Source organism: Scyliorhinus torazame, chromosome 5 (genome assembly GCF_047496885.1).
Source record: "Scyliorhinus torazame isolate Kashiwa2021f chromosome 5, sScyTor2.1, whole genome shotgun sequence".
NCBI lineage: Eukaryota > Metazoa > Chordata > Chondrichthyes > Carcharhiniformes > Scyliorhinidae > Scyliorhinus > Scyliorhinus torazame.
Window position 1 is genome coordinate 157932052 of NC_092711.1, and position 23411 is coordinate 157955462.

A 23411-nucleotide genomic window follows, 5' to 3' on the forward strand; every position below is an offset into this window, starting at 1 on the left:
AGGACTCGCCTCTGGCCAATCAACAAGGGGAAGGCAAGGACATCTGCCTCCGCTCCCCCGTCTGCAGCCCCAGCGAGTCCGACACCCCAAGTAAGGTAACCAAAGGACAGGGCTCCAGTTCGATATTGATAATCGCCGACATGGTATTGAAGAAGAAGACCTGAAAGCTCACTAGTTTGGGACAGGACCAGGACATGTGTGTGTGGTTGGCCGGCCGGACCTCTGGAACACCGCTCACACCTATTGTCCACATCTGGGGAAAAACTGCTCATCCTCTCCTTGGTTAGGTGTCCCCTAAACACTGCCTTGAGCTGGACCAAGCCCAGTCTCGCACTTGAGGACGTGGAGTTCACCCTCCCAAGGACTTCACTCCACACCCCATCATCTCCTACAGGCCCCACATCCTCATCTCATTTCACTTTCACTCCATCCACTGAGCTTCCTTCCTCTGAAAGGATCCGCCCATAGATTCCAGATGTGTTACCCTCCTCCGATCCCGCAAGTAAAAGGGTCCTTTCCATTAGAGATGCTGGCAGAGCTTGCCCTTGTTTCTCAAAGAACTTCCCAACTTGTTTCTCAAACTCCGAGGCCAGTGCCCCCACCAGCATATCCACCGTGATAGGAACGGCTGCACCCACTGGAGTCAATTCCACCAACCTCCCTCCTGGTGAGCCACACGGACCCACCAAATCCGTCGAAGGGTTTCCTCTCGCAACTTTCTTCCCACCAGACCTTTTTGAAATTTTCAGCATGATTTTGTCGACGGGTTCACTGAACCTTTAGCTTGACCCAAGTTTGTCCACCCAAATTCCCCGGGAACTGGGCAAAAAGGACAAAAAAAAACATCCATCCTGGCGGTGCCGCCTAGTGTGTGACCTTCTCCAACATACAGCCAACGGGGATCTGATAGGAAGCAGTGAGCGTGAATCTGTCAATCAGCCTGAATCAGCACCTTCAGGAGAATTGAGAGGGTGAATATTAGATACAGCAGAGTGAGAATGGAGGGAGTGTGTGGGATGGAGATTTACAGCTTGTGGGGAATGAGAGAGGAAAGAATGTTCCATAGAAACTAGAATTGTCTGTTCTGAATTTCTATCCTGTACTGACAGTGATGTCTTTTGTAAACTCCTTGTCCAGGATATTTGACAGTGAGGATTTATAGAAAGAAATCTCAAACCAAATGTCACATCAAGATCTGACCGAGTCACTCGGTTCATTAGGTCCTGAATATAATCGGCCTTTGAATCTGGAAAGAGAAATGTTTCCCTGATTTGTCAGCTTCAAATGATTTTAACCATCAGCGTGACTGGAAAAGCACCGAGACACACACACCCGAGTGAGAGTGTTCCAGAGCACTGACTGTGGAAAGAGCTTTAACCAGTTACACAGCCTGAAAAAACATCACACCATTCACAGCGGGGAGAGACCGTACACGTGTTCTGTTTCAACTGATTGTCCGACCTGGAGAGACACGAGGAGACCCAAAACATGGAGAAACGGTGGAAATGTGGGGACTGTGGGAAGGGATTCAGGGCCCCATCAAAGCTCGAAGCTCATAGACGCATTCACAGTGGGGAGAGGCCATTCACCTGCTCTCAGTGTGGAAAGGGATTCATTCAGTTATCCAACCTGCAGAGACATCAGCGGGTTAACACTGGGGAGAAACCGTTTACCTGTTCTCAGTTTGGGAAAAGATTCACTCTGTTATCCAGCCTGAAGTCACACCAGCGAGTTCACACAGGCGAGACACTGCTCACCTGCTCTGTGTGGGAAGAGATTCACTCACTTATCCAGCATGCGGAAACATCAGCGAGTTCACACTGGGGAGAGGCCATTCACCTGCTCTGACTGTGGAAAGGAATTCTCTCGACTATCCCACCTGCAAACACACCAGCAAATTCACACTGGGGAAAAGCCATTTAGTTGCTCTCAATGTGGGAAATGATTCAATGATTCATCCGCCCTGCGGAAACATCAGTGAGTTCACACTGGGGAGAGGCTGTTCACCTGCTCTGTGTGTGGGCGGGGATTCACTCAGTTATCCATCCTGCAGACACACCAGCAAGTACACACTGGGGAGAGGCCATTCACCTGCTCTGACTGTGGGCAGAAATTCGGTTATCCAGCCTGCAGAGACACCAGCGAGTTCACACTGGGGAGAAGCTATTCACCTGCTCTGACTGTGGGAAGGGATTTACTCAGTTATCCACACTGCGAGTACACACTGGAGAGAGGCCCTTCACCTGCTCAGTGTGTGGGAAAGGATTCAGTCAGTCATCAGACCTGCTGAGACACCAGCGAGTTCACAAGTGATGACAGGGGTTGGATTCTGCTGTTATTGCTGCTGTTAATCACACCCAGGACTGAACCATGTTGATTCTGACACATGGTGCAGTGGGAGGGTTTCTTTCTGCTGGATTGGCCATGACTTTGCTTCCAGTGGGCTGATGATCATTGAGCCTGGGAGAGCACATTTCCACTGAAATAATCCACAAAAGCTGATGGAAGGACATTTATTTTATCATGCAAAGTAAATAATGTTTTTCCTACCACTACAGGCAGATCTAATATAAATACATTTGTCTCTTTGGGAAGGATGCATCATCAATGTGTGCACACTCTCCCCGTGTCTGCGTGGGTTTCCTCCGGGTGCTCCGGTTTCCTCCCACAAATCCCGAAAGGCATACTGTTAGGTAATTTGGACATTCTGAATTTTCCCTCCGTGTACCTGAACAGGCGCTGGAGTGTGGCGACTGGGGGATTTTCACAATAACTTCATTGCAGTGTTAATGTAAGCCTACATGTGACAATAATAAAGATTATTATTATACCGTCTGCCTCTGTTATCCTTTACCTGGGCTATTTCCCTCGTGGCTGCCTTCTTTCTCAGCTGGTGAACCAGCAGGCGGCTAGCCCTCTCCGTGCTCATAAAAGGTCCCCCGTGTCTGGCGGAGTTGGTCACTGCCTTCCTGGTGGATAGCAGGTGAAAGTTCTTTTGCAGCTTCTTCCTCTCCAGCAGAAGCTCTATGGCCAGGACCTCGGAGTATCGTCTGTCAACCTCCAGAATGAGCCAAGGATGATCCTACACCTGGTATCCTCCTGCACCACAGGAAACACCGCACCCCCACCCCCCATTTTTCTGGAGCTTCTGCTCGAGGGCTCACCCCCGGTCGAGAAAGTGGATGTTTGATGACTTCCTGATAAGAGGTACTTCATTTACTACACATTTTAAGGAAGAGTTTGAGTTCTTCCTTTTCTTTAACTTGGCCCCTGGTATTTCCCCCTCCAGACGTGTGAAGTTCATGACAGGGTGGGATGATCATTTCTCACACTGCTAATAAAAGGTGCAGGTGCTGGAGAACCAGCGGCTTCTGGAGGTTTGTTTGGCGAAGGCCGAGGAGAATTATAAGATTATCCCTAGTAACCTCTGCTGAGGAGGTTAATGCAGCAGACTCCCTATTTACTCAGCAGGATGCGAAAAGGAGTTTGGGAATAAACTGAGCAAATACAAAGGCTGACTTTGGAGCGGATTTCTCTTTGTGGCTTGCTGGAGGGAAAAGGGTCACAAAGACATACATACATAGAATTTACAGTGCAGAAGGAGGCCATTCGGCCCATCGAGACTGCACCGGCTCTTGGAAAGATCACCCTTCCCAAGGTCAACACCTCCACCCGATCCCCATAACCCAGTAACCCCACCCAACACTAAGGGCAATTTTGGACACTAAGGGCAATTTGTCATGGGTGGCCAATTGACCTAACCTGCACATCTTTGGACTGTGGGAGGAAACCAGAACACCCGGAGGAAACCCACGCAGACACGGGGAGGATGTGCAGACTCCGCACAGTGACCCAAACCGGAATCGAACTTGGGACCCTGGAGCTATGACGCAATTGTGCTATCCACAATGCTACCGTGCTGCTCCTAAGACGGAGGAAATAAACAGGAATTTCGGGAATTCTATGCAGGATTATACAAGTCTGAGCAGTCTGGTGATGTGTTGGCGGGTGTGGAGCATTATTTCTGTTTCTTGTGACCATCCTTTTAGCCAAATAAATGTGTCAAGCTGAGGGAGCAAAGGAGTCAATGTCTTTCAGAGAGAGACCTGGGCCAAGCTTTGCAGAGTCTGCACCCTCCCTGGATTCACTTCCTTTCCCTTCAGTTGCTGCAAGTTACCAAATGAAGGTCAGAATGAGAAAATAAATGGAAAGGAGGAGAAAATAAAGTGTTTTACTCACAGATGTTGGAAACAGCAGGAACTTGTGAAGTTCAATCCATCAGTCACACAAAGCCCGCGCTGATTAGCTGGAGGACCAGAGTCCTTCCGGTCCTCCAACTTTCCATTGGTCAATAACCCAGGATGCGCGCTATTCTTTGCACATGCGCAGTTTCCCCTCTCCTTTAGACATGCGCAGCCGTGGACGGGGGGCGGGAAGATCACCGATTGGCTCCCCGCTCTGGCCGGAGCCGGTTTTTTTTCTCCCTTGTTCAGTGGGGGGCGAAACAACGGGTGGGGGCGGGGAGCGCCGGGCCTGCGCACAGGAACCCGGTGACGGCAGCGCGGAATAGGGTAATTCCTATTGGCTGATTCAGGCAGGGCCCCATTATGATGTCGCAACGGAAGTGAAGGTGAAACCTCCTCCTGTCTCCAACATCTGTGAGTAAAACACTTTCTTTTCTCATTCTGACCTTCAATTGGTCACTTGCAGCAACTGAAGGGAAAGGAAGTGAATCCAGGGAGGGTGCAGACTCTGCAAAGCTTGGCCCAGGTCTCTCTCTCTGAAAGACATTGATATCCTTTGTTCCCTCAGCTTGACACATTTATTTGTCTGGCTAAAAGGATGGTCTCTTTCCCAATGTTCACAATTAAAGGGGTGGTTTCCCCAAGAGATGGCTGACATTTAAGGGACAGTAAATTAATATCTCGTATTTTTAAATGGTACAAATTAGATATATTATTTATGGTTCTGTAATAAAATACATTTATTATTTCCAGTTGTGTAATATTGTACTGTTGCTATTTATATATTTCCAGTCATCTCTTCCCTCAGAGGGTTGTTCGTCTCTGGATTTCTCTTCCACGGGCAGCACGGTAGCATTGTGGATAGCACAATTGTTTCACAGCTCCAGGGTCCCAGGTTCGATTCCGGCTTGGGTCACTGTCTGTGCGGAGTCTGCACATCCTCCCTGTGTGGGAGTGGGTTTCCTCCGGGTGCTCCGGTTTCCTCCCACAGCCCAAAGATGTGCAGGTTAGGTGGATTGGCTATGCGAAATTGCCCTTAGTGTCCAAAATTGCCCTTAGTGTTGGGTGGGGTTGCTGGGATGTGGGGATAGGGTGGAGGTGTTGACCTTGGGTGGGGTGGTCTTTCCAGGGGCCGGTGCAGACTCGATGGGCCGAATGGCCTCCTTCTGCACTGTAAATTCTATGAATAAAAGGGGCCAGTGGAGTCTGGGAGTCACTGAATATTGTCAAGGATGAGTTGGACAGATTTTTGATATTTCTTTTGTTATGTTTTTTTTTTACTATAAATACAGAATAACAGAAATATTGATGGAAAATGGGTATAGTGTAGAACAACTGATACTGCCACATAAATACAAGCAACACATTGAGAATTAATTTGTAGCAGGATATTTTAGGGACCAGAGCCGCTATTTGAAACACCCGATCAATTGAACAACCAGCTAACAGGTTAACATAGTGAGTGGGGAAAGAGGGTAAGATTATAGAAAAACAGAAGGATAACAATGCACACCCCAAAACCTTACAAAACAGACTAACAGCATAGTCAAATTAAAATAACATAAATGACACAGAATCTCTATAGTGCAGAAGGAGGCCATTCGCTTCTTCAAGTCTGCACTGACGCTCAGAAAAAGCACTCACCGAGGCAGACTCCCCACCCTATCCCCATAATCCGGTACATTGATCATCGTCAACCCACCTAACCTAACACCTTTGGACACTAAGGGGCAATTTAGCATGACCAAGCCACTTAACCGGCACATCTTTGGCCTGTGGGGGGAAACCGGAGCACCCGGAGGAAACCCACGCAGACACAGTCCACATACATAGCCACTCAAGGAATCAAACCTGGGTCCCTGGCTGTTTTGCGGCAACAATGCTAACCACTGTGCCTCACTGTGCCCTACTCTGGGCTCAGTTGAATTGAAAGCCCTGGAGGAGCAAGTCAGTCAAATTGGAGCATATGTATTTGAGATAGGGGGTCTCATAATTTAACAACTGCATCAGACTTAGAATGAAGTACAGACATTAAAAATTCCAATGGGATACATTCTGGCAATGGCTCAGTGGCCAACAGCAAAAGGGACAGAGGGCTGCCCTGTCTCGTCTCTCTCTCTCGACACCCTTAAACCGCTGCCGGTCGGTGATATAACAATTGGATCCACTCAATATAATCCTCACCCAACCCGAAGACTCACAGCGGATACACCAGATAATTCCACTCAACTCGAGCAAAAGCTTTCTCTGCGTCGAAGGAGATCACCAGCCCATCCAATGCTGGGGGATCCAACTCCCGTATCAGCCTCCCCGAACAGGCGCCGGAATGTGGCGACTAGGGACTTTTGACAGTAACTTCATTTGAAGCCTACTTGTGACAATAAGCGATTTTCATTTCATTTCAATGCATGTTTCTGAAAAGTCGGAATCACATTCAGCAACCTTCCAACATTGTTACTGGAAAATCTTCCCCGTATAAACCCAGTCTGGTCCTCCCGCACGATTGTCGGAAGGATGTCCTCCAGCCTTATCGCCAAAACATAAGATCGCAGTTTCAAGTCAACATTCAAAAGAGAGGGAACTTGTGACGGGGATGTGCTGAGTAGTCACACATCAGGTGGCTCTCCTCCATACAAAAGAAAAATAGGCACTGTCGGCCGAATTTAGCCGCAAAATCAGAGTTAAACATCCCCTCATCCTCAACAATAGTGCGGACAACAAAATGCCAGGAAGCAACAGCTCGAAAGGCTGCAGGGTCACAGACACTGCGGCAAGGGAGAGGAGTGGCGAGCAAGCGGGTTGGCGACCCCATGAGGCGAGCGGTCTCCAGTCTTCCCGAGAGAAAGAGACCGGTGACCCAGAAAACAAGCCCGCCCCCCCCCAGGCGATGGATGGAGGATGTTCCTAACCAGGGAACTAAATGCAATGAAGGATGACATTAAGGCTGAGTTAAGCGTGACGGTCAAGCTGGCGGAGGTGCTAGCCGCCATGCAGAAGGTGCTCAATGGCATGTGGAGGAAACTGGAAGCCCAGTTCGAGAGCTGGAAAAGGTCGAGGACCAGTAGAATCGGTCAAGGAGGCAGAACATTCGGATAGTGAGCCTGCCAGAGGGGATCGAGGGCAGGGACCCAATCGACTACGTGGCCCAAATGCTGGACAACCTGGCTGGGAATGCCAGCTTCCCCAAACCGCCAGAGATCGACAGGGCTCACAGGTCGCTCCGACTGAGTCACCTCGCAATGAACAGGGGAGCCAGCTCATAGGAGGGAGGGGGCGAGGGCAGCAGACCACAGGAGAGGGTGAGGAGGGGGCAGCAGGGACACAAGCAGAGCGGGTGTAGGAGGGGGTCAGATCAATCCTGGGTGGGGGGGCCACACACCAGCGGGAAAGCTAGTGCCAGGAAGTACGGGAGAGAACGGGACCGCGGCACATCTCCCATTGGGAAGAGAGCATCTGGGAGGTGGGGCAGATAGAGGAGGGGGTTACGGTGGGATTGGAGGTAGATAGAAGGGGGGATACAGTGGGGTGGGGTGGGGTGGGGAAGAGATAGAAGAGGGGAGATACGGTGGGTGGGGGGGGAGATAGAAGAGGGGGGCTACAGGTGGGGGGGGGAGATAGAAGAGGGGGGCTACAGGTGGGGTGGGGAGGAGATAGAAGAGGGGGGATTCAGTGGGGTGGGGGGGGGAGATAGAAGAGGAGGGATAAGGTCTGATCATGAGAGGGGGAACTTCACAACTGTTCACGGGATCCATTGACTGATAGATCAATCCCAAACCAGGGAAAATGACAGGGCTGGCAAGGGAACTGGGAACGTTCATGGAGCAGATGGGGGCAGTGGATCCCTGGCGGTTCTTGCACCCAGATGAGAAGGAATTCTCGTTCTTCTCACCAGTACACAAGGTCTACACTCGCATCGGCTTCTTTGTTGTGGGGAAATCGGTGCTTCCAGAAATAGTCAGAGTGGAATAATCCATGATTGTAATCTCAGACCACACTCCACATTACATGGATGTGAGGTTGGAGACGGGACAAACCCAATGCCCCACATGGAGGTTGGACACGACCCTCTTGGCCGACGAGGTCTTCTGCCAGAAAACATCACCGGCCATCGGCAAGTTCATCACTAACAACCAGAACGGGGAAGTCTCACCTTCCACGTTCTGGGAGGCACTGAAGGCTGTGATTAGGGGATAAATAATCGCCAAAAGGCTCATAGAGACAGGGAAGAGAGAGCGGTGAGGCAGCAACTGATCAACTCCAGTCTGGAGGTTGACAGACGATACTCCGAGGCCCTGACCATAGAGCTTCTGCTGGAGAGGAAGAAGCTGCAAAAGAACTTTCACCTGCTCCCCACCAGGAAGGCAGTGACCAACTCCGCCAGGCACGAGGGACCTTTTATGAGCACGGAGAGGGCTCGCCGCCTGCTGGTTCACCAGTTGAGAAAGAAGGCAGCCACGAGGGAAATAGCCCAGGTAAAGGATAACAGAGGCAGACTGGTATAATAATAACCTTTATTATTGTCACATGTAGGCTTACATTAACACTTCAATGAAGTTATTGTGAAAATCCTCAAGTCGCCACACTCCGGCACCTGTTAAGGTACACGGAGGGAGAATTCAGAATGTCCAAATTACCTAACAGTATGCCTTTCGGGACTTGTGAGAGGAAACCGGAGCTCCCGGAGGGAACCCACGCAGACTTGGGGAGAACGTGTAGACTCCACATAGATAGTGGCCCAAGCCGGGAATCGAACCTGGGACCCTGGCACTGTGAAGCAAAATTGCTGACCACTGTGTTACCCAACCATAGCCGTCCCGTAGCCCAACCAAAAAAGGTCAACCAAGCATCCGAGGCCTTCTACCGGCGACTGTACACCTCCGAGGACTCCCCGCCAGCACCAGTCCAGTGGTGGGAGCTACCCTGAGAACCTGGAACCAGATGTGGCAGCATTTCAGTCTGACCGATGTGTCCATCATGGCCCCCATCTGCGGCAACCATAGGTTTGCATCAGCCATTCTCGACGCCACCTTCAAGAGTAAGAGACGGGACAGGGGAACACTGATGGTCAGGGACTTTTACACGGGAAATAGACTAGCGACCTTAGAGGAGCTGACGGAGAGACTGGACCTACCAAACAGTGATGAGCTCCAGGTCAAAAACTTTCTCTGCAAGGAGACACCAGCACACCCAGGAACCCTGAGAAGCACAATGCAAGAGGAATTACGGGACGCAGACAGTGTGGGGAAGGGAAACTGTGGGGAACTGTACGACAACTCTTAATAAGGATGCGCTCCTTACTTGACGAAACCCAGGAAAAATGGGCGGAAGAGCGAGGGACGGAAATAGGGTGGGGACTCTGGAGTGAAGCACTGAAAGGGACCAACTCCACCTTCTCCTACGCAAGGCTAAGATTCATGCAGCTGAATGTTGTGCACAGAGCGCACCTGACAAGAACCCGAATGAGCAGGTTCTTCCCGGAGATGGAGGACAAATGTGAATGGTGCCAGCGGGGCCCGGCAAACCATGCCCACATGTTCTGGGTATGTCCCAGACTTGTCGAATTCTGGACAGACTATTTATAGGCAATGTCCATGGTTATGAGGGTGGAGCCATGCCCACAAATGGCAGTCTTCGGGGTATCGGACCAGCCAGAACTATTCATGGGGAAGAGGGTGGACGCCCTTGCCTTTGCTTCTCTAATCGGCCGCTGGAGAATCCTGCTCGGCTGGCGATCAGCAGCAACACCCACAGCTCAGACTGGCTGGCAGACCTATCGGAATTTCTCCACCTGGAGAAGAACAAGTTCACCGTCCGAGGGTCAGAGGATGGTTCCCACAAAGTGTGGAGGCCATTCACCAACTTGTTCCAGGACCTGTTTGAAGCCAGCGGCCAATGGAACACTGGGGAGGGAGGTGGGCGTACGGGAGCCAACGGGATCACAGGGAGCAGGCAGGAAAAGGGATGTGGGGAGGGTAGGGTGAGGCTACTGGGAAAAGGAGGGAGAGGCCAGAAACCAACTGACACAGAGACCAGAGAGCAGAGAACGAAAACAGAAGAAGAGGAACCCCCCAAGGGAAGGTTTAAAACAGGACAGGGAGTGTGCGGGGTGGAAGGGGGGAGGCCCATCAATGGGGGGTAAGGGAGGACACCGTCCACTTGTAAATAACAGATAACTCCCATTGTACAGTGAAGGGCCCAGGAAAGGACCCAGAAACGACGAGTGAAGGGGCGGAGGGGAGGGACGGGAGATGGGGGGACCGGCACAAAGGAAATTGAACATGCACATTGTAATCGGCAGAGTTACCCTGACTGCTTGGATAGTGTATAATAAGCATTGCCACAACCCTGCGACTCAATGGAAAAGAGGTGAAAAAACTGCCCCAACCAATCCCGCCTCAATTTAAAGTGTTCCTCATAATCCAGATGGATTTCCTGTAATAAAGCTATGTCGACTTTCTCCTTAAGAAAGGGAGAGGATCTTTTTCCTTCTGATAGGGTGATGGATGCCCCGTACATTCCCTGAGAAAATTTGCAGATTAACTGCCGCCATTAGTTAGGCGACAGAGAGACAGGAACAGATTTTCACACCACAATCGGGCGTGCGCCATTACCCCCTCCTCCAACTCACTTTACACCAGAGGCACCAAAGTTTCCCCAAACTGCTCCTTTCACGGATAAAAGCCCCGTCTGTACCAGAGTAGGATAAAGTCAACAACACATAAACCCTCCCATAATAACAAAAATACAAAAGAATCACCACCACAATAGATCCAAGGAGACATTCCTCAATAGGACTGAGGACCCGGAGGATTAACCCCACGGCCAGACTGTCGTTACCCTCAGGATACCTTCTCCAAAATGAGGAGAAGAAAAATAACTTTTGTAAATTGTTTTTACAGGATATTAGAAGAGGAGGAATTACAGACCGAAATCTCAAACGTCACGTCTCAATCTGACTGAGTCCCTCAATTCCTTGTAACTGAATATCACCGGACTTTGAATCTAGAATGTTTGTCTTTTCTGTCTGCTTCAAAACATCAGTGTGACTGGAAAAGCCCCGAGACACACACACCCGAGTGAGAGTGTTCCAGAGCACTGACTGTGGAAAGAGCTTTAACCAGTTACACAGCCTGAAAAAACATCACACCATTCACAGCGGGGAAAGACCGTACACGTGTTCTGTGTGTGGACGAGGCTTCAACTGAGCGACAAACCTGGAGACACACAAGGACATCCCCACCCTGGAGAAACGGTGGAAATGTGGGGACTGTGGGAAGGGATTCAGGGCTCCATCTGTACTGGAAGCTCATCGGCACATTCACACCGGGGAGAGGCCGTTCATCTGCTCGGTGTGTGGGAAGGGATTCGGTCATTCATCCGGCCTGCGGATGCATCAGCAAATTCACACTGGGGAGAAGCCGTTCATCTGCTCGGTGTGTGGGAAGGGATTCAGTGATTCATCCAACCTGCGGATACATCAGCGAGTTCACACTGGGGAGAAGCCTTTCATCTGCTCTCAGTGTGAGAAGGGATTCACTCAGTTATCCAACCTGCGGAGACACCAGCGAGTTCACACTGGGGAGAGGCCTTTCACCTGCTCTGTGTGTGGGAAGGGATTCGGTCATTCATCTGACCTGCGGATACATGAGCGAATTCACACTGGGGAGAGGCCGTTCACCTGCACTCAGTGTGAGAAGGGATTCAGTCGGTTATCCGTCCTGCGGAGACACCAGCGAGTTCACACTGGGGAGAGGCCATTCATTTGCTCTGTGTGTGGGAAGGGATTCGGTGATCCATCCAACCTGTGGGTACACCAGCGAGTTCACACTGGGGAGAAGCTGTTCACCTGCTCTGTGTGTGGGAAGGGATTCGGTCATTTATCTGACCTGCGGGTACATCAGCGGATTCACACTGGGGAGAGGCCGTTCACCTGCTCTCAGTGTGAGAAGGGATTCACTCAATCATCCAGCCTGCAGTCACACCAGCGAGTTCACACTGGGGAGAGGCCGTTCACCTGCTCTCAGTGTGAGAAGGGATTCACTCAATCATCCAGCCTGCTGACACACCAGCGAGTTCACACTGGGGAGAGGCCGTTCAGCTGCTCTCAGTGTGGAAAGGGATTCACTCGGTTATCCTACCTGCAGACACATCTGCGAGTTCACACAGGGGAGAAGGCATTTACCTGCTCTTAGTGAGAGAAGGGATTCAGATATGCAAACACCCTGCAGGAACACGAGTGAGTTCACACCTGGAAGAGGCCATTCACCTGCTGAGCAGGGGAGACATTCAATGATCCGTCCCAACTACGGAGACACTAGCAAGTTAATTCTGGGGAGAGACCATTCATCTGCTCTCAATGTGGGGAGGGGTTTTGTGATTCATCGTACCTGTTGTGACTCCAACAAGTTCACAATAAATTACAGATGTTGGCTCCGTTATTGTTTCTGCTCTCACTGACATCCAGGACTGCATTTTGTTCATTCTGACATCTAGTGAATGGTGATGATTGGAGGGTTTCTTTCTGCTGGACTGGCCGGTCTAACACCTCTGCCTCCGGTGGGCTGACCATTTTTGAGCCTCGTTGCGATTACCTGGTTCCAAGTTTGACGAGGAGCACAGAATGAAAAGGTGTTTGCACGTTGGAAGATATTTAGTTCCCAAAGCAGCCACGTTGCCATGAAGATGGGCTATGGTGGTTACATGGTTCTTTTGCCTAATTTATCTGTGTGTTTCTCACAGAAGGAAACTGTCATGGTATGAGGGGCAAGTTGTCTGTGGTACATTGTGAAATTACAAGAAACATATCACTGAAAGTGGCAACGCAGGTGGATAAGGAGCTAAGAAGGCAGACGGCATGCTTGTCTTCATTGGTCGGGGCATTGAGTATAAAAATTGGCAAGTCATGCTGCAGCTGTACAGAACCTTAGTTAGGCCACACGTGGATATTGCCAACAATTCTGGTCACCACATTACCAAAAGGATGTGGAGGCTTTGGAGAGAGTACAGAGGAGGTTTACCAGGATGTTTCCTGGCCTGGAGGGTATTAGCTGTCAGGAGAGGTTGGATAAACTCGGATTGTATTCACGAGAGCGACGGATTTGAGGGACGACCTGATAAAAGAGTGGATAGTCAGAAGCTTTTTCCCAGGTTGGAAAAGTCAATTACCAGGTGACATAGGTTTAAGGTGCGAGGGGCAAAGTTTAGAGGAGATGTGCGAGGGAAGTTTTTTTACACAGAGGGCGGTGAGTGCCTGGAACTTGCTGCCAGAGGAGGTGGTGGAAGCAGGTACGATAGTGACGTTTAAGAGGCATCTTGACGAATACATGATTCGGATGGGAATAGACGGATACAGACCCTGGAAGCACAGAAGATTTTAGTTTATTTATTTTTAGATGTTTTTATTCTCCATTTTCACATTTTCCTTCAAAGTTTACACCCCACCCACAAACAGTAAACGGTAACAAATACGAAATCAATCCCTTTAACAATACCAACGATCCATTCCTCCCACCACCCCAAACAACAGCCCACCTGTCAATATATGCATCCAATAAAACAAATCCTCCCACGGTGGCAACAAAAAACAAAGGAGAAAAAGAAAAAGGAGTCCGGGACCGCCCAGGATCACCATTAACCTATAGAGTCGTCCCCCCCTTACACTCAACGCCATCCAACCTCTGAAAGAGTACCGTACATGATACCCAAGAGTTGTAAACACCCCCCAGTCTCCAACTCCTCCCCAGTCTCCAACTCCTCCCGTCCACTGCCTCCTGTAAAACTCCTCCCCGCAACCTCGGTTCCTTCCCCCCAACTTTCCACCGCGGCGAGACCACTCGGACCCTGTTCTGCAAGGCTCCGATGGCCGCAGCCCCTCCCCCCACCTCACTCCCGTTCACTGGCCGGCTTAAACTGGCCAGCATGGAGGCCCCCACCCGGGTCCCTTTCCCCCTTGCCCGGCCCTCGGAAAACCCAGAAATCCCCTTTTAGCACAGAAACCCCGCATATCCACCTACACCCCAAAGAACCCTCATTACGACTGAAAGTCCCATTTCTTCTCTTGTCCAAACATATACAACATTGGCTCCTTTAGCCCATACACCCGCGCGCAGTGAAACAAAAAAGAAGAAAATACAGTCCTGAGGTTACATCGGCACATGGCCATTTCTCAATTTCTCAGTTCTGCCACAGTCCTTCTGCCTTCGCAAACTCCTCCGCTGCTTCCGCCGTTCCAAAATAAAAGTCCTTGAGCTTGTAAGTCACCCCCAGCTTCGCTGGATTATACAATGCCGCACTGCACCTTGCTAATGTACAGTGCTCTCTTCACCCGGTTGAAGGCAGCCCGCCTCCTCGCCAGCTCCACCGTAAAGTCCTGGTATACACGTATACCAGCCCACTGCACCACCCGCTTCTGCTTGGCCCAGTTCAGGACCTTCTCCTTCACACTGTACCTACGGAAGCACAGAGTCACTACCCTTGGCGGCTCACTCGCCTTTGGTACAGGCCTCCACGACCGATGAGCCCGATCCAGTTCATATCGGGAGGGATCCTCCCCCTCCCCCAATAGTTTCGCCAGCATCGCGGCAAAATACTCAGTTGGCCTCGGTCCTTCAACTCCTTCGGGCAGCCCCACAATCCTCAAATTCTGTTGCCTGGATCTGTTTTCCAGATCTTCCATTTTTCTTCGCAGATTCTTGTTCGTGTCCAACACCTTCCGCATCTCCTTCCCCATCGAGGTAAGTTGATCACCGTGCTGCAATAATGTCTCCTCCACTTCCTTCAGCGCCTCCCCTTGCTCCCGCACCTCCGCCACTGTGCTCGCCATCGCCGTCGTCACCGGGGAAATCGCCTCCTCCACCAGCACACTCAAAACCTCTCTCATCTCCTTCCTCATTGTCTCCATGTATTTTGTAAACTGCCTTTCGAATTCCGCAGCCATCACCTTAGTTATTTCTTCAGCCGTAAGCAGTGCGGCCTCCCCTGGTGCTCCAGCCTCCATTTTCCTTGGTGACCCCGCGGTGACCTTTCCACTCCTTGACGGACCTTCAGCTGTTTTCTTTATGGCCGTTTCTTTGCTCCCCCTCGACATTGTTCTTCACTGTGCCTTCACTACCGCCTCTGTGCCTTCTCCCTGCTTTTGCCGCCTCCGTGGACCCTGGGACCGATCTTAAAGCCCCGAAAATGCTGTTCCCGAATGGGAGCCCTCCATTGTGCGGCTGCCTCCCGCCCGCCGTCACCGGAAGTCCAAGAAGGTTTTAGTTTAGACAGCTATCATGATCCGAGAAGGTTTGGTGGGTCGAAGGGCCTGTTCCTGTGCTGTACTGTCCTTTGTTCTTTGTATGACGACAGACAATAGACAGGCAACCACTCGCATTTTATTTACATAAAATATAGATTCCTTTAAGAAGCAAAAATTAAACAGCAAAAGTGAAGCTATCATAGCTAACAAGAAAAGTTAAAGATTCCATTAGATCAATGGAGGAGACTCAAAGTGGCCCAAATAGTAGTGAGTCTGAGGATTGGGAACTTGTTTTAGAATTCAGCAAAGGAGAACCAAGAAACTGATAAAGAGAAAATAGAATATGAGAGCAAACTGGGGAGAAACATAAAACACGACTTGAAAAGCTCCGAGAGGAATGTGAAAAGGAAAAGATTAGCAAAGACCAACGTGGGTCCATTCCAGACAGAGACAGGAGAGTTTATAATGGGGAATAAGGAAATGGCAGAGAAACTAAACAATGTTTGTCTGTCTTCACGGAGGAAGACACAGAAATTGTCTCAAAAACACGAGAGAACCAAGGAACTATTGAGCACGAGGGACTGAAAGAGATAGTGGATGCATTGATTGTAATTTTCCAAAAATCCTTGGATTCTGGAGAACTACCAGAGCATTGGAAAACTGCCAATGTGACAACCCCCCGATTCAGAATGGGAGGGAGGCAAAAACGAGACACTATAGGATGATCAGCCTAACATTTATTGTTGCAAAAAGTGTGGGAATCAATTATTCGGAAGTAATAGCAGCACATTGAGAAAATCATAATCTAATCAAGCAGAGTCAGCATGGCTTTGTGAAAGGGAAACCGTGTCTGACTAATTTATCAGAGTGTTTCGAGGAGGTTTCAACCAGTGGATAGAGGGGGACCAGTAGATATAATTTCATAGAATTTACAGTGCAGAAGGAGGCCATTCGGCCCATCGAGTCTGCACCGGCTCTTGGAAAGAGCACCCTATCCAAGGTCCACACCTCCACCCTATCCCCACAACCCAACAACCCCACCGAACACTAAGGGCAATTTTGGACACTAAGGGCAATTTATCATGGCCAATCCACCCAACCTGCACATCTTTGGATTGTGGCCGAAACCAGAGCACCCGGAGGAAACCCACGCATACACGGGGAGGATGTGCAGACTCCGCACAGACAGTGACCCAAGCCGGAATCGAACCTGGGACCCTGAGCTGTGAAGCAATTGTGCTATCCACAATGCTACCATGCTGCCCCGGCTCTTGTGTTTTATTTAAACTTCCAGAAGGCCTTTGACAAGGTACCTCACAAAACGTTGTCATGAGATGAGAACCCATGGAGTTGGAGGTAGGATATTGGCATGGATAGAGAATTGGCTAATGAGCAGGAAATAGCGAGTGGGGATAAGGGGTTCTTTTTCAGGTTGGTGACCTGTAACCAGTGGGGTTCCACAGGGGTCAGTCCTGGGACCGCAACAGTGTACAATTTATATTAATGACTTGGAGGAAGGAAGCGAACGTACTGTGCCCAAATTTGCAGGTGACACATAAATAGATGGAAAGGCTAGTTGCGAGGGGGATACAAACAGTTTGCAAATAGATATTGAGAGGTTAAGCAAGTGGACAAAAAGTTGCCACATGGAGCATAATGTGGGAAATTGTGAAGTTCATTTTGGAAGGGAGAACAAAAGAACAGTATTATTTAAATGGAGAAAAACTGCAGAAAGCTGCAACACAAAGGGACTTGGGGGAACTTGTGCACGAAACACAGAAAGCTGGCAGACAGGTGCAGCAGGTAATCAGGAAGGCTAATGGAATGTTGGCCCTGATTCCAAGGGGGTTGGAGTGTAAGAGTCGGGAAGTCTTGCTGCAGCTGTACAAGGTGCTGGTGAGACCACATCTGGAGAACTGAGAGCAGTTTTGGTCCCCTTATTTAAGGAAAGATATTTTATTGGAGGAGGTTCAGTGAAGGTTCACTAGGATGATCCCCATTATGGGGGGATTGTCTTTGGGGCAAAGGTTAAACAGGTTGGGACGCTACTCATTGGAATTTAGAAGAATGAGAGGTGATCTCATTGAAACCATCAGGATTCTTAAGGGGTTTGACAGGGTAAATGCTGAGAGGATGTTTCCCTCATGGGAGAGTTGACCAGAGGGCATAGTCTCAGAATAAAGAGATGTCAATTTTAGACTGAGATGAGGAGGAATTTCTTCTGAGAGTCTTTGGAACTGAGAGAGTTGTGGGGACAGAGTCCTTGTGTATATTTAAGGCTGAGATAGATTCTTTTTTTTTTATAAATGTGAATTTAGAGTGCCCAATTCATTTTTTTCCAATTAAGGGGCAATTTAGCGTGGCCAATCCACCTACCCTGCACATCTTCGGGTTGTGGGGGCGAAACTCGTGCAAACACGGGGAGAATGTGCAAACTCCACACGGACCGTGACCCAGAGCCGGGATCGAACCTGGAACCTTGGCGGCGTGAGGCAGCAGTGCTAACCACTGCACCACCGTGTTGCACAGCTGAGATAGATTCTTGATCAGTGAGGGAACCGAGGATTACGGGGAAAGGACAGGAAAGTGAACGTGAGGAATGTTGGTTTCAGCCATGATCCTATTGAAATGTGGAGCAGGCTGGAAGGGCCGAATGGCCTATTCCTATTCCTTATGGTCTTAGTGTGGTCTTATTCCCACCTACCCCGATAAACTTTCACCCCCTTGATTTTCAAGAATCTATACAGCTTTGCCTTAAAAATATTCAAAGACTCTGCTTCCACTGCCCTTTGAGGAAGAGAGTTCCAAAGACTCCCAACCCTCTGAGAGATAAAGTTCTCCTCTGCCTTAAATGGGCAAGTTATTACTTTTGAAGTGACTCCAATTTCTAGATTCTCCCACAAGAGGAAACATCCTTTCCACATCCGCCCTGTCAAGGTCCCTCAGCATCTTATACGGTTCAATCAAGTCACCTAAACTCCATCGGACACAAGCCCAACCTGTCCAATCATTCCTCATAAGACCAGCCTCCAATTCCAGGTATGAGTCCAGTAAACCTTCTCTGAACTGCTTCCAACACATTTACATCATTCCTTAAATGAGACTAATACTGTACACAGTGCTCCAGATGTGGTCTCGCCAATATAGTACATAGAATATATAGTGCAGAAGGAGGCCATTCAGCCCATCGAGTGCACCGACCCACTTGAGTGCTATCCCCGTAACCCAATAAGCCCTCCTAACCTTTTTGATCACTAAGGTCAATTTATCGTGGCCAATCCACCTGACCTGCACGCCTTTGGACTGAGAGGAAACCGGAGCACCTGGAGGAAACCCACGCAGAAACGGGGAAACGTGCAGACTCCACAGACAGTGATCCAGTGGGGAATCGATTCTCGGACCCTGGAGCTGTGAAGCCACAGTGGTATCCACTTGTGCTACCGTGTATAACTGAAGCATTACCTCCCTACTTTTGTATTCAATTCCCCTCACAATAAACAAGAACATTCTATTAGCTTTCCTAATAACTTGCTGTACCTGTATACTCGCCTTTTGTGATTCATGCTCTTGGACGCCCAGATCCCTCTGAATCTCAGATCTCTGCAACCTCTCACCATTTAGATAATAAGCTTTTTTATTCTTCTGGCCAATATTGACAATTACACATTTTCCCACATTATTCTCCATTTGGCAGATCTTATTTCACTCATTTAACATCTACCTTTTTAACCTCCTTATGTCCTCTTCACAATTTACTTTCCTGCTTATCTTTGTATCATTGGAACATAGGAGCAGGAGTTGGCCATTCAGCCCGTCGAGCCTGCTCCACCATTCAATACGATCATGGCTGATCATCCACTTCAATGCCTTTTCCCCCACACTATCCCCATATCCCTTTGTGTTATTGGTATTTAGAAATCTGGCAGTCTCTGTTTTAAACACAATCAATGACTGAGCTCCCACAGCCCTCATGGGTAGAGAATTCCAAAGATTCACAACTTGTAGATCTCTGTAGATCAAACCATTGCCCCGTCCTATTCCTGTATCCCTGTCAGTTTAATTCTCTTAAAAGCCCATCCAATTTCCTTTGGGAAACATTCCATCATCTCGGCTTCTACCTGCATCGTAGGAAGTGGCTTCCAGATATTTCCCACTTTCTTCAAATGCAAACGAGTCTCAGTGAGCACAGAAAGAGGCCATCCCGCCCATTGTTCCCATGCTAGCTCTTTGAATTAACTAATTAGTCCCATCACCCGGCAAGTTTCTTTTCCTACAGAATCTGTCCAGTTCCCTTGTGAAAGTTATTGTTGAATTTCCTTCCTGCACCTTTATTAGGCAGTGAATCTCAACAACTCGTTCTGTTTTAAATCTAATCATTTCACAATACGCTGTGTTTGGATTTTCACGGGATTTGAAATGGAGAGAAAGACATGGTTGTTGCACAAAATCAAGACTCAGTCTTTATGAATGATCTTAGTGAGTGGGCAGAGTGTGAAATACCCAGGTTTGCGGTGCCATGGCGCCAGTCTGGCAGTGCCAAGATGCACACGTCCCAGGGGCTGTGCCGGGGGGCACCCTGCCCTATCCCTGACCATTCGGGGGCCTCCATGGCCCGGGAACCCCTTGGGTACCGTGATGCCTGGCCCATGTCTGTGTGGGCCAATACTCATCGGCGTCCATGTGACCGACTGGGGAGTCGCTTAAATCAAGCTTTGCCTTTAGATAGGGGGTCCTTCCCGTTAACGGGATGGAGATTGGCCTTAATCCGGCCAATGGGAATAGGCCAGTTAGATCGGAAACCGATTGGCGCTTGGTGCCCAATTTCGGACTCTCCTGCGATCTAACTGGCGCACTTGGATTCACGCCATGCGCATCATGGCCATTCGATCGTGCCCTGATTCTCATTTGCTGTAAAAATGGCAACGGTTAATTGCTGTGTATAAAGAAAGTGCAATGAGGATAAATGTACTGACAAGAGAGACCTTCAAACTCTGATTAGCCTCAACATTTGAAACTGTATGAATAAGGGATTGTATAGAATCAGATAAAGGGATAGTATGAAACAGTTCTATTGTATTCCTGTCTAAGATAATGAGAGAAGGTGGTGTCAGTAATTGGGGATCCAATTCAATTAATCTAGTGACCAAATATCATGTGACAACAGACCCAACTCTGACGTGAGATAATGGTCACTTTGGGGATAAAAGTAGAGGTTCTGAAGATCTTCCTTGCTGGCCAAGTACTGAAGACTCCCGAGGCCGGGTTCCAAAGAAATTACTGTGAAAGAAGGAGCCAGACTCCCAAGGCTGAATTCCACAAGAATTACTGTCAAAGAAGGAGCCAGAGAGGGTTACGCTTCTACAGACTGATCACCCACATGAAGTTGGAAAAGTCAATGTCTTAAAGTTGTTCAATAAACATTTTCATTTAATAAACTTATTTTCAAATTTACTATCCAGAGAATTCTGATTTTGTCTTAATTGGTTAAAGTCTTGTCTGAACCAAAGTGAATTTATTAAATTGCAAGTTGGGTGTGGCTCAAATCAATTAAGTTCCAGATAACAAGATCAGATAACATAAACCTTCAATTTAAAAACTTACATGTCTATAGCGCCTTTCACAATCACAGGATGTCCCAAAGTGCTTTACAGCCAATGACGTTCTTTTGAAGTATAGTCACTGTTGTAATGTAGGAAACGCGGCAGCCAATTTACACACAGCAAGATCCCACACACAGTAATGTGATAATGAGCAGATGATGTGTTTTTAGTGATGTTGACTGAGGGATAAATATTGTCCAGGACACCGGGATGACTCCCCTGCTCTTCTTCAAAATAGTGGCTGTGGGAACTTTTACATCCACCTGAGAGGGGCAGACAGGGCCTCTGTTTAACATCTTGTTTGAAAGACAGTGCAGCACTCCCTCCGTGCTGGGACCAGGAATGTTGGAACTGGTTTTTGTCCACAGGTCCCTAACTGGGTCTTAACCTTCTGATCCAGAGGTGATCGTGCTGCCCACTGACCTATGACTGACACTAGCTAGAAAGGAAAAGTTACGCATTAAAACCCTCCACCCTTTGCCTCCGATGCCTAAATCTAATAATTAAAACCCAGTATAAATAACATATATTTCTTTTATAATTCTTTTTTTTTTTAAATATGTTTTATTGAACATTTTTTCCCAAACAACAATTTTTCCCCTCTTACAAAGCAAACGCAACAATAACAATACAGAAATTTTTAACAATACACAAGTAACAAAACCCCATTATCTTTGACCTAAACTAAACTAAGCCCCCCCCCCCCCCCCCCGGGTTGCTGCTGCTGGTCATCTGTCTTCCCTCGAACGTTCCCCTATGTAGTCGAGAAATGGCTGCCACCGCTTGGTGAACCCTTGAGCCGATCCTCTCAGGGCAATCTTTATCTGCTCCAGTTTAATGAACCCCGCCATATCATTTACCCAGGCCTCCAGTCCGGGGGGGTTTCGCCTCCTTCCACATGAGTAGGATCGTGCGCCGGGCTACTAGAGACGCAAAGGCCACAACATCGGGCTCTTTCGCCTCCTGCACTCCCGGCTCTTCCGCAACTCCAAATAGAGCTAACCCCCAGCCTGGTTTGACCCGGGCCTTCACCACCCGCGAAATCACTCCCGTCACTCCCTTCCAATACCCTTCCGGTGCCGGGCACGCCCAAAACATATGTGCGTGGTTTGCCGGGCTCCCGCCACACCTCCCACATTTGTCCTCCACTCCAAAGAACCTGCTCAATCTTGCTCCCGTTATGTGTGCTCTATGTAGCACCTTAAATTGAATCAGGCTAAGCCTGGCGCATGAGGAAGAGGAATTTACCCTGCTTAGGGCATCAGCCCACATACCCTCCTCTATCTCCTCCCCTAGTTCTTCTTCCCACTTTCCTTTTAGTTTGCCCACTGACTCCTCCCCCTCTTCCCTCATCTCTCGGTAAATCTCTGACACCTTGCCCTCTCCGACCCACACCCCTGAAAGCACCCTGTCCTGTATCCCCTGTGTCGGGAGCAACGGAAATTCCCTCACCTGTTGTCTAGTAAACGCCCTCACCTGCATATATCTCAAGAAATTTCCCCGGGGCAACTTATACTTTTCCTCCAATGCTCCCAAGCTCGCAAAAGTCCCATCTATAAATAAATCTCCCACCCTCCTAATTCCCAACTGGTACCAGCTCTGAAATCCTCCATCCATTCTTCCTGGGGCGAACCTATGGTTGTTCCTGATTGGGGACCCCACCAGGGCTCCCCGCACCCCTCTCTGTCGCCTCCACTGTCCCCAGATATTCAATGTTGCCGCCACCACCGGGTTCGTGGTAAACTTTTTAGGTGAGATCGGTAGCGGCGCCGTCACCAGCACCCTTTCCCCTCCCCCTCCCCCTCCCCATTCTCCAACTATGTCCCGTCTTTCCCCCCTCACCGGCGCCCATATTTCCCCAATGTCTCCCCCCTTCCCAATTTACTTCTCAATTAACTTCAACCATAACATTAACAATAACATTTCCTGCAGCATCAGTCCCTCAGTTCCGATCCAATTTCTCTTCTTTGATGAAGGTCTTTGCTTCCTCCGCCGTCTCGAAATAATGGTGTCTCTCCTGATACGTGACCCATAGTCTTGCCGGCTGCAGCATCCCAAACTTCACCTTCCTTTTATGCAACACCTCTTTGGCTCGGTTGAAGCTCGCCCTCCTTTTCGCCACCTCCGCACTCCAATCATGGTATACCGTACCACTGCATTCTCCCATCTGCTACTCCGCACCTTTTTAGCCCATCTCAGGACCTCTTCTCTATCCTTAAGGCGGTAAAATCGCACGATTATCGCCCTGGGTGGTTCTCCCGCTTTTGGTCTTCTCGCCGGAATCCGATTTGCCCACTCCACCTCCAAGGGGCCCGTAGGGGCCTCAGCACC

The 23411-nt window shown here is 49.2% G+C and overlaps 1 protein-coding gene and 1 long non-coding RNA gene across 4 annotated transcripts; one reads left to right on the plus strand and one right to left on the minus strand.

The window, feature by feature from the left end:
- Nucleotides 1-2499: 2499 nt before the first annotated feature.
- LOC140420306 (uncharacterized) lies at nucleotides 2500-4350 on the minus strand. Its single transcript, XR_011946285.1, has 2 exons — nucleotides 4240-4350; nucleotides 2500-2797 (listed from the first exon to the last, which is right to left on the minus strand). It is a non-coding gene; the product is annotated as an uncharacterized lncRNA (long non-coding RNA).
- A 97-nt stretch (nucleotides 4351-4447) lies between these two features.
- Nucleotides 4448-20931, plus strand: LOC140420294 (uncharacterized). 3 transcript variants are annotated; one of them, XR_011946272.1, is made up of 2 exons: nucleotides 4448-4658; nucleotides 20645-20931. XR_011946272.1 is itself a non-coding variant. In XM_072504327.1 (2 exons), exon 2 carries the CDS (start codon nucleotides 11633-11635, stop codon nucleotides 12434-12436), a length of 804 nt encoding a protein of 267 aa, XP_072360428.1. In that variant the 5' UTR covers nucleotides 4505-4658; nucleotides 11144-11632; the 3' UTR covers nucleotides 12437-12682. The 3 variants fall into 3 exon arrangements, 2 of the variants coding, with proteins under 2 accessions (XP_072360428.1, XP_072360429.1); XM_072504327.1 differs by lacking the exon at nucleotides 20645-20931 and adding an exon at nucleotides 11144-12682 and having other exon boundaries at nucleotides 4505-4658; XM_072504328.1 differs by lacking the exon at nucleotides 20645-20931 and adding an exon at nucleotides 11144-12682 and having other exon boundaries at nucleotides 4533-4630.
- The last annotated feature ends 2480 nt before the right edge of the window (nucleotides 20932-23411 follow it).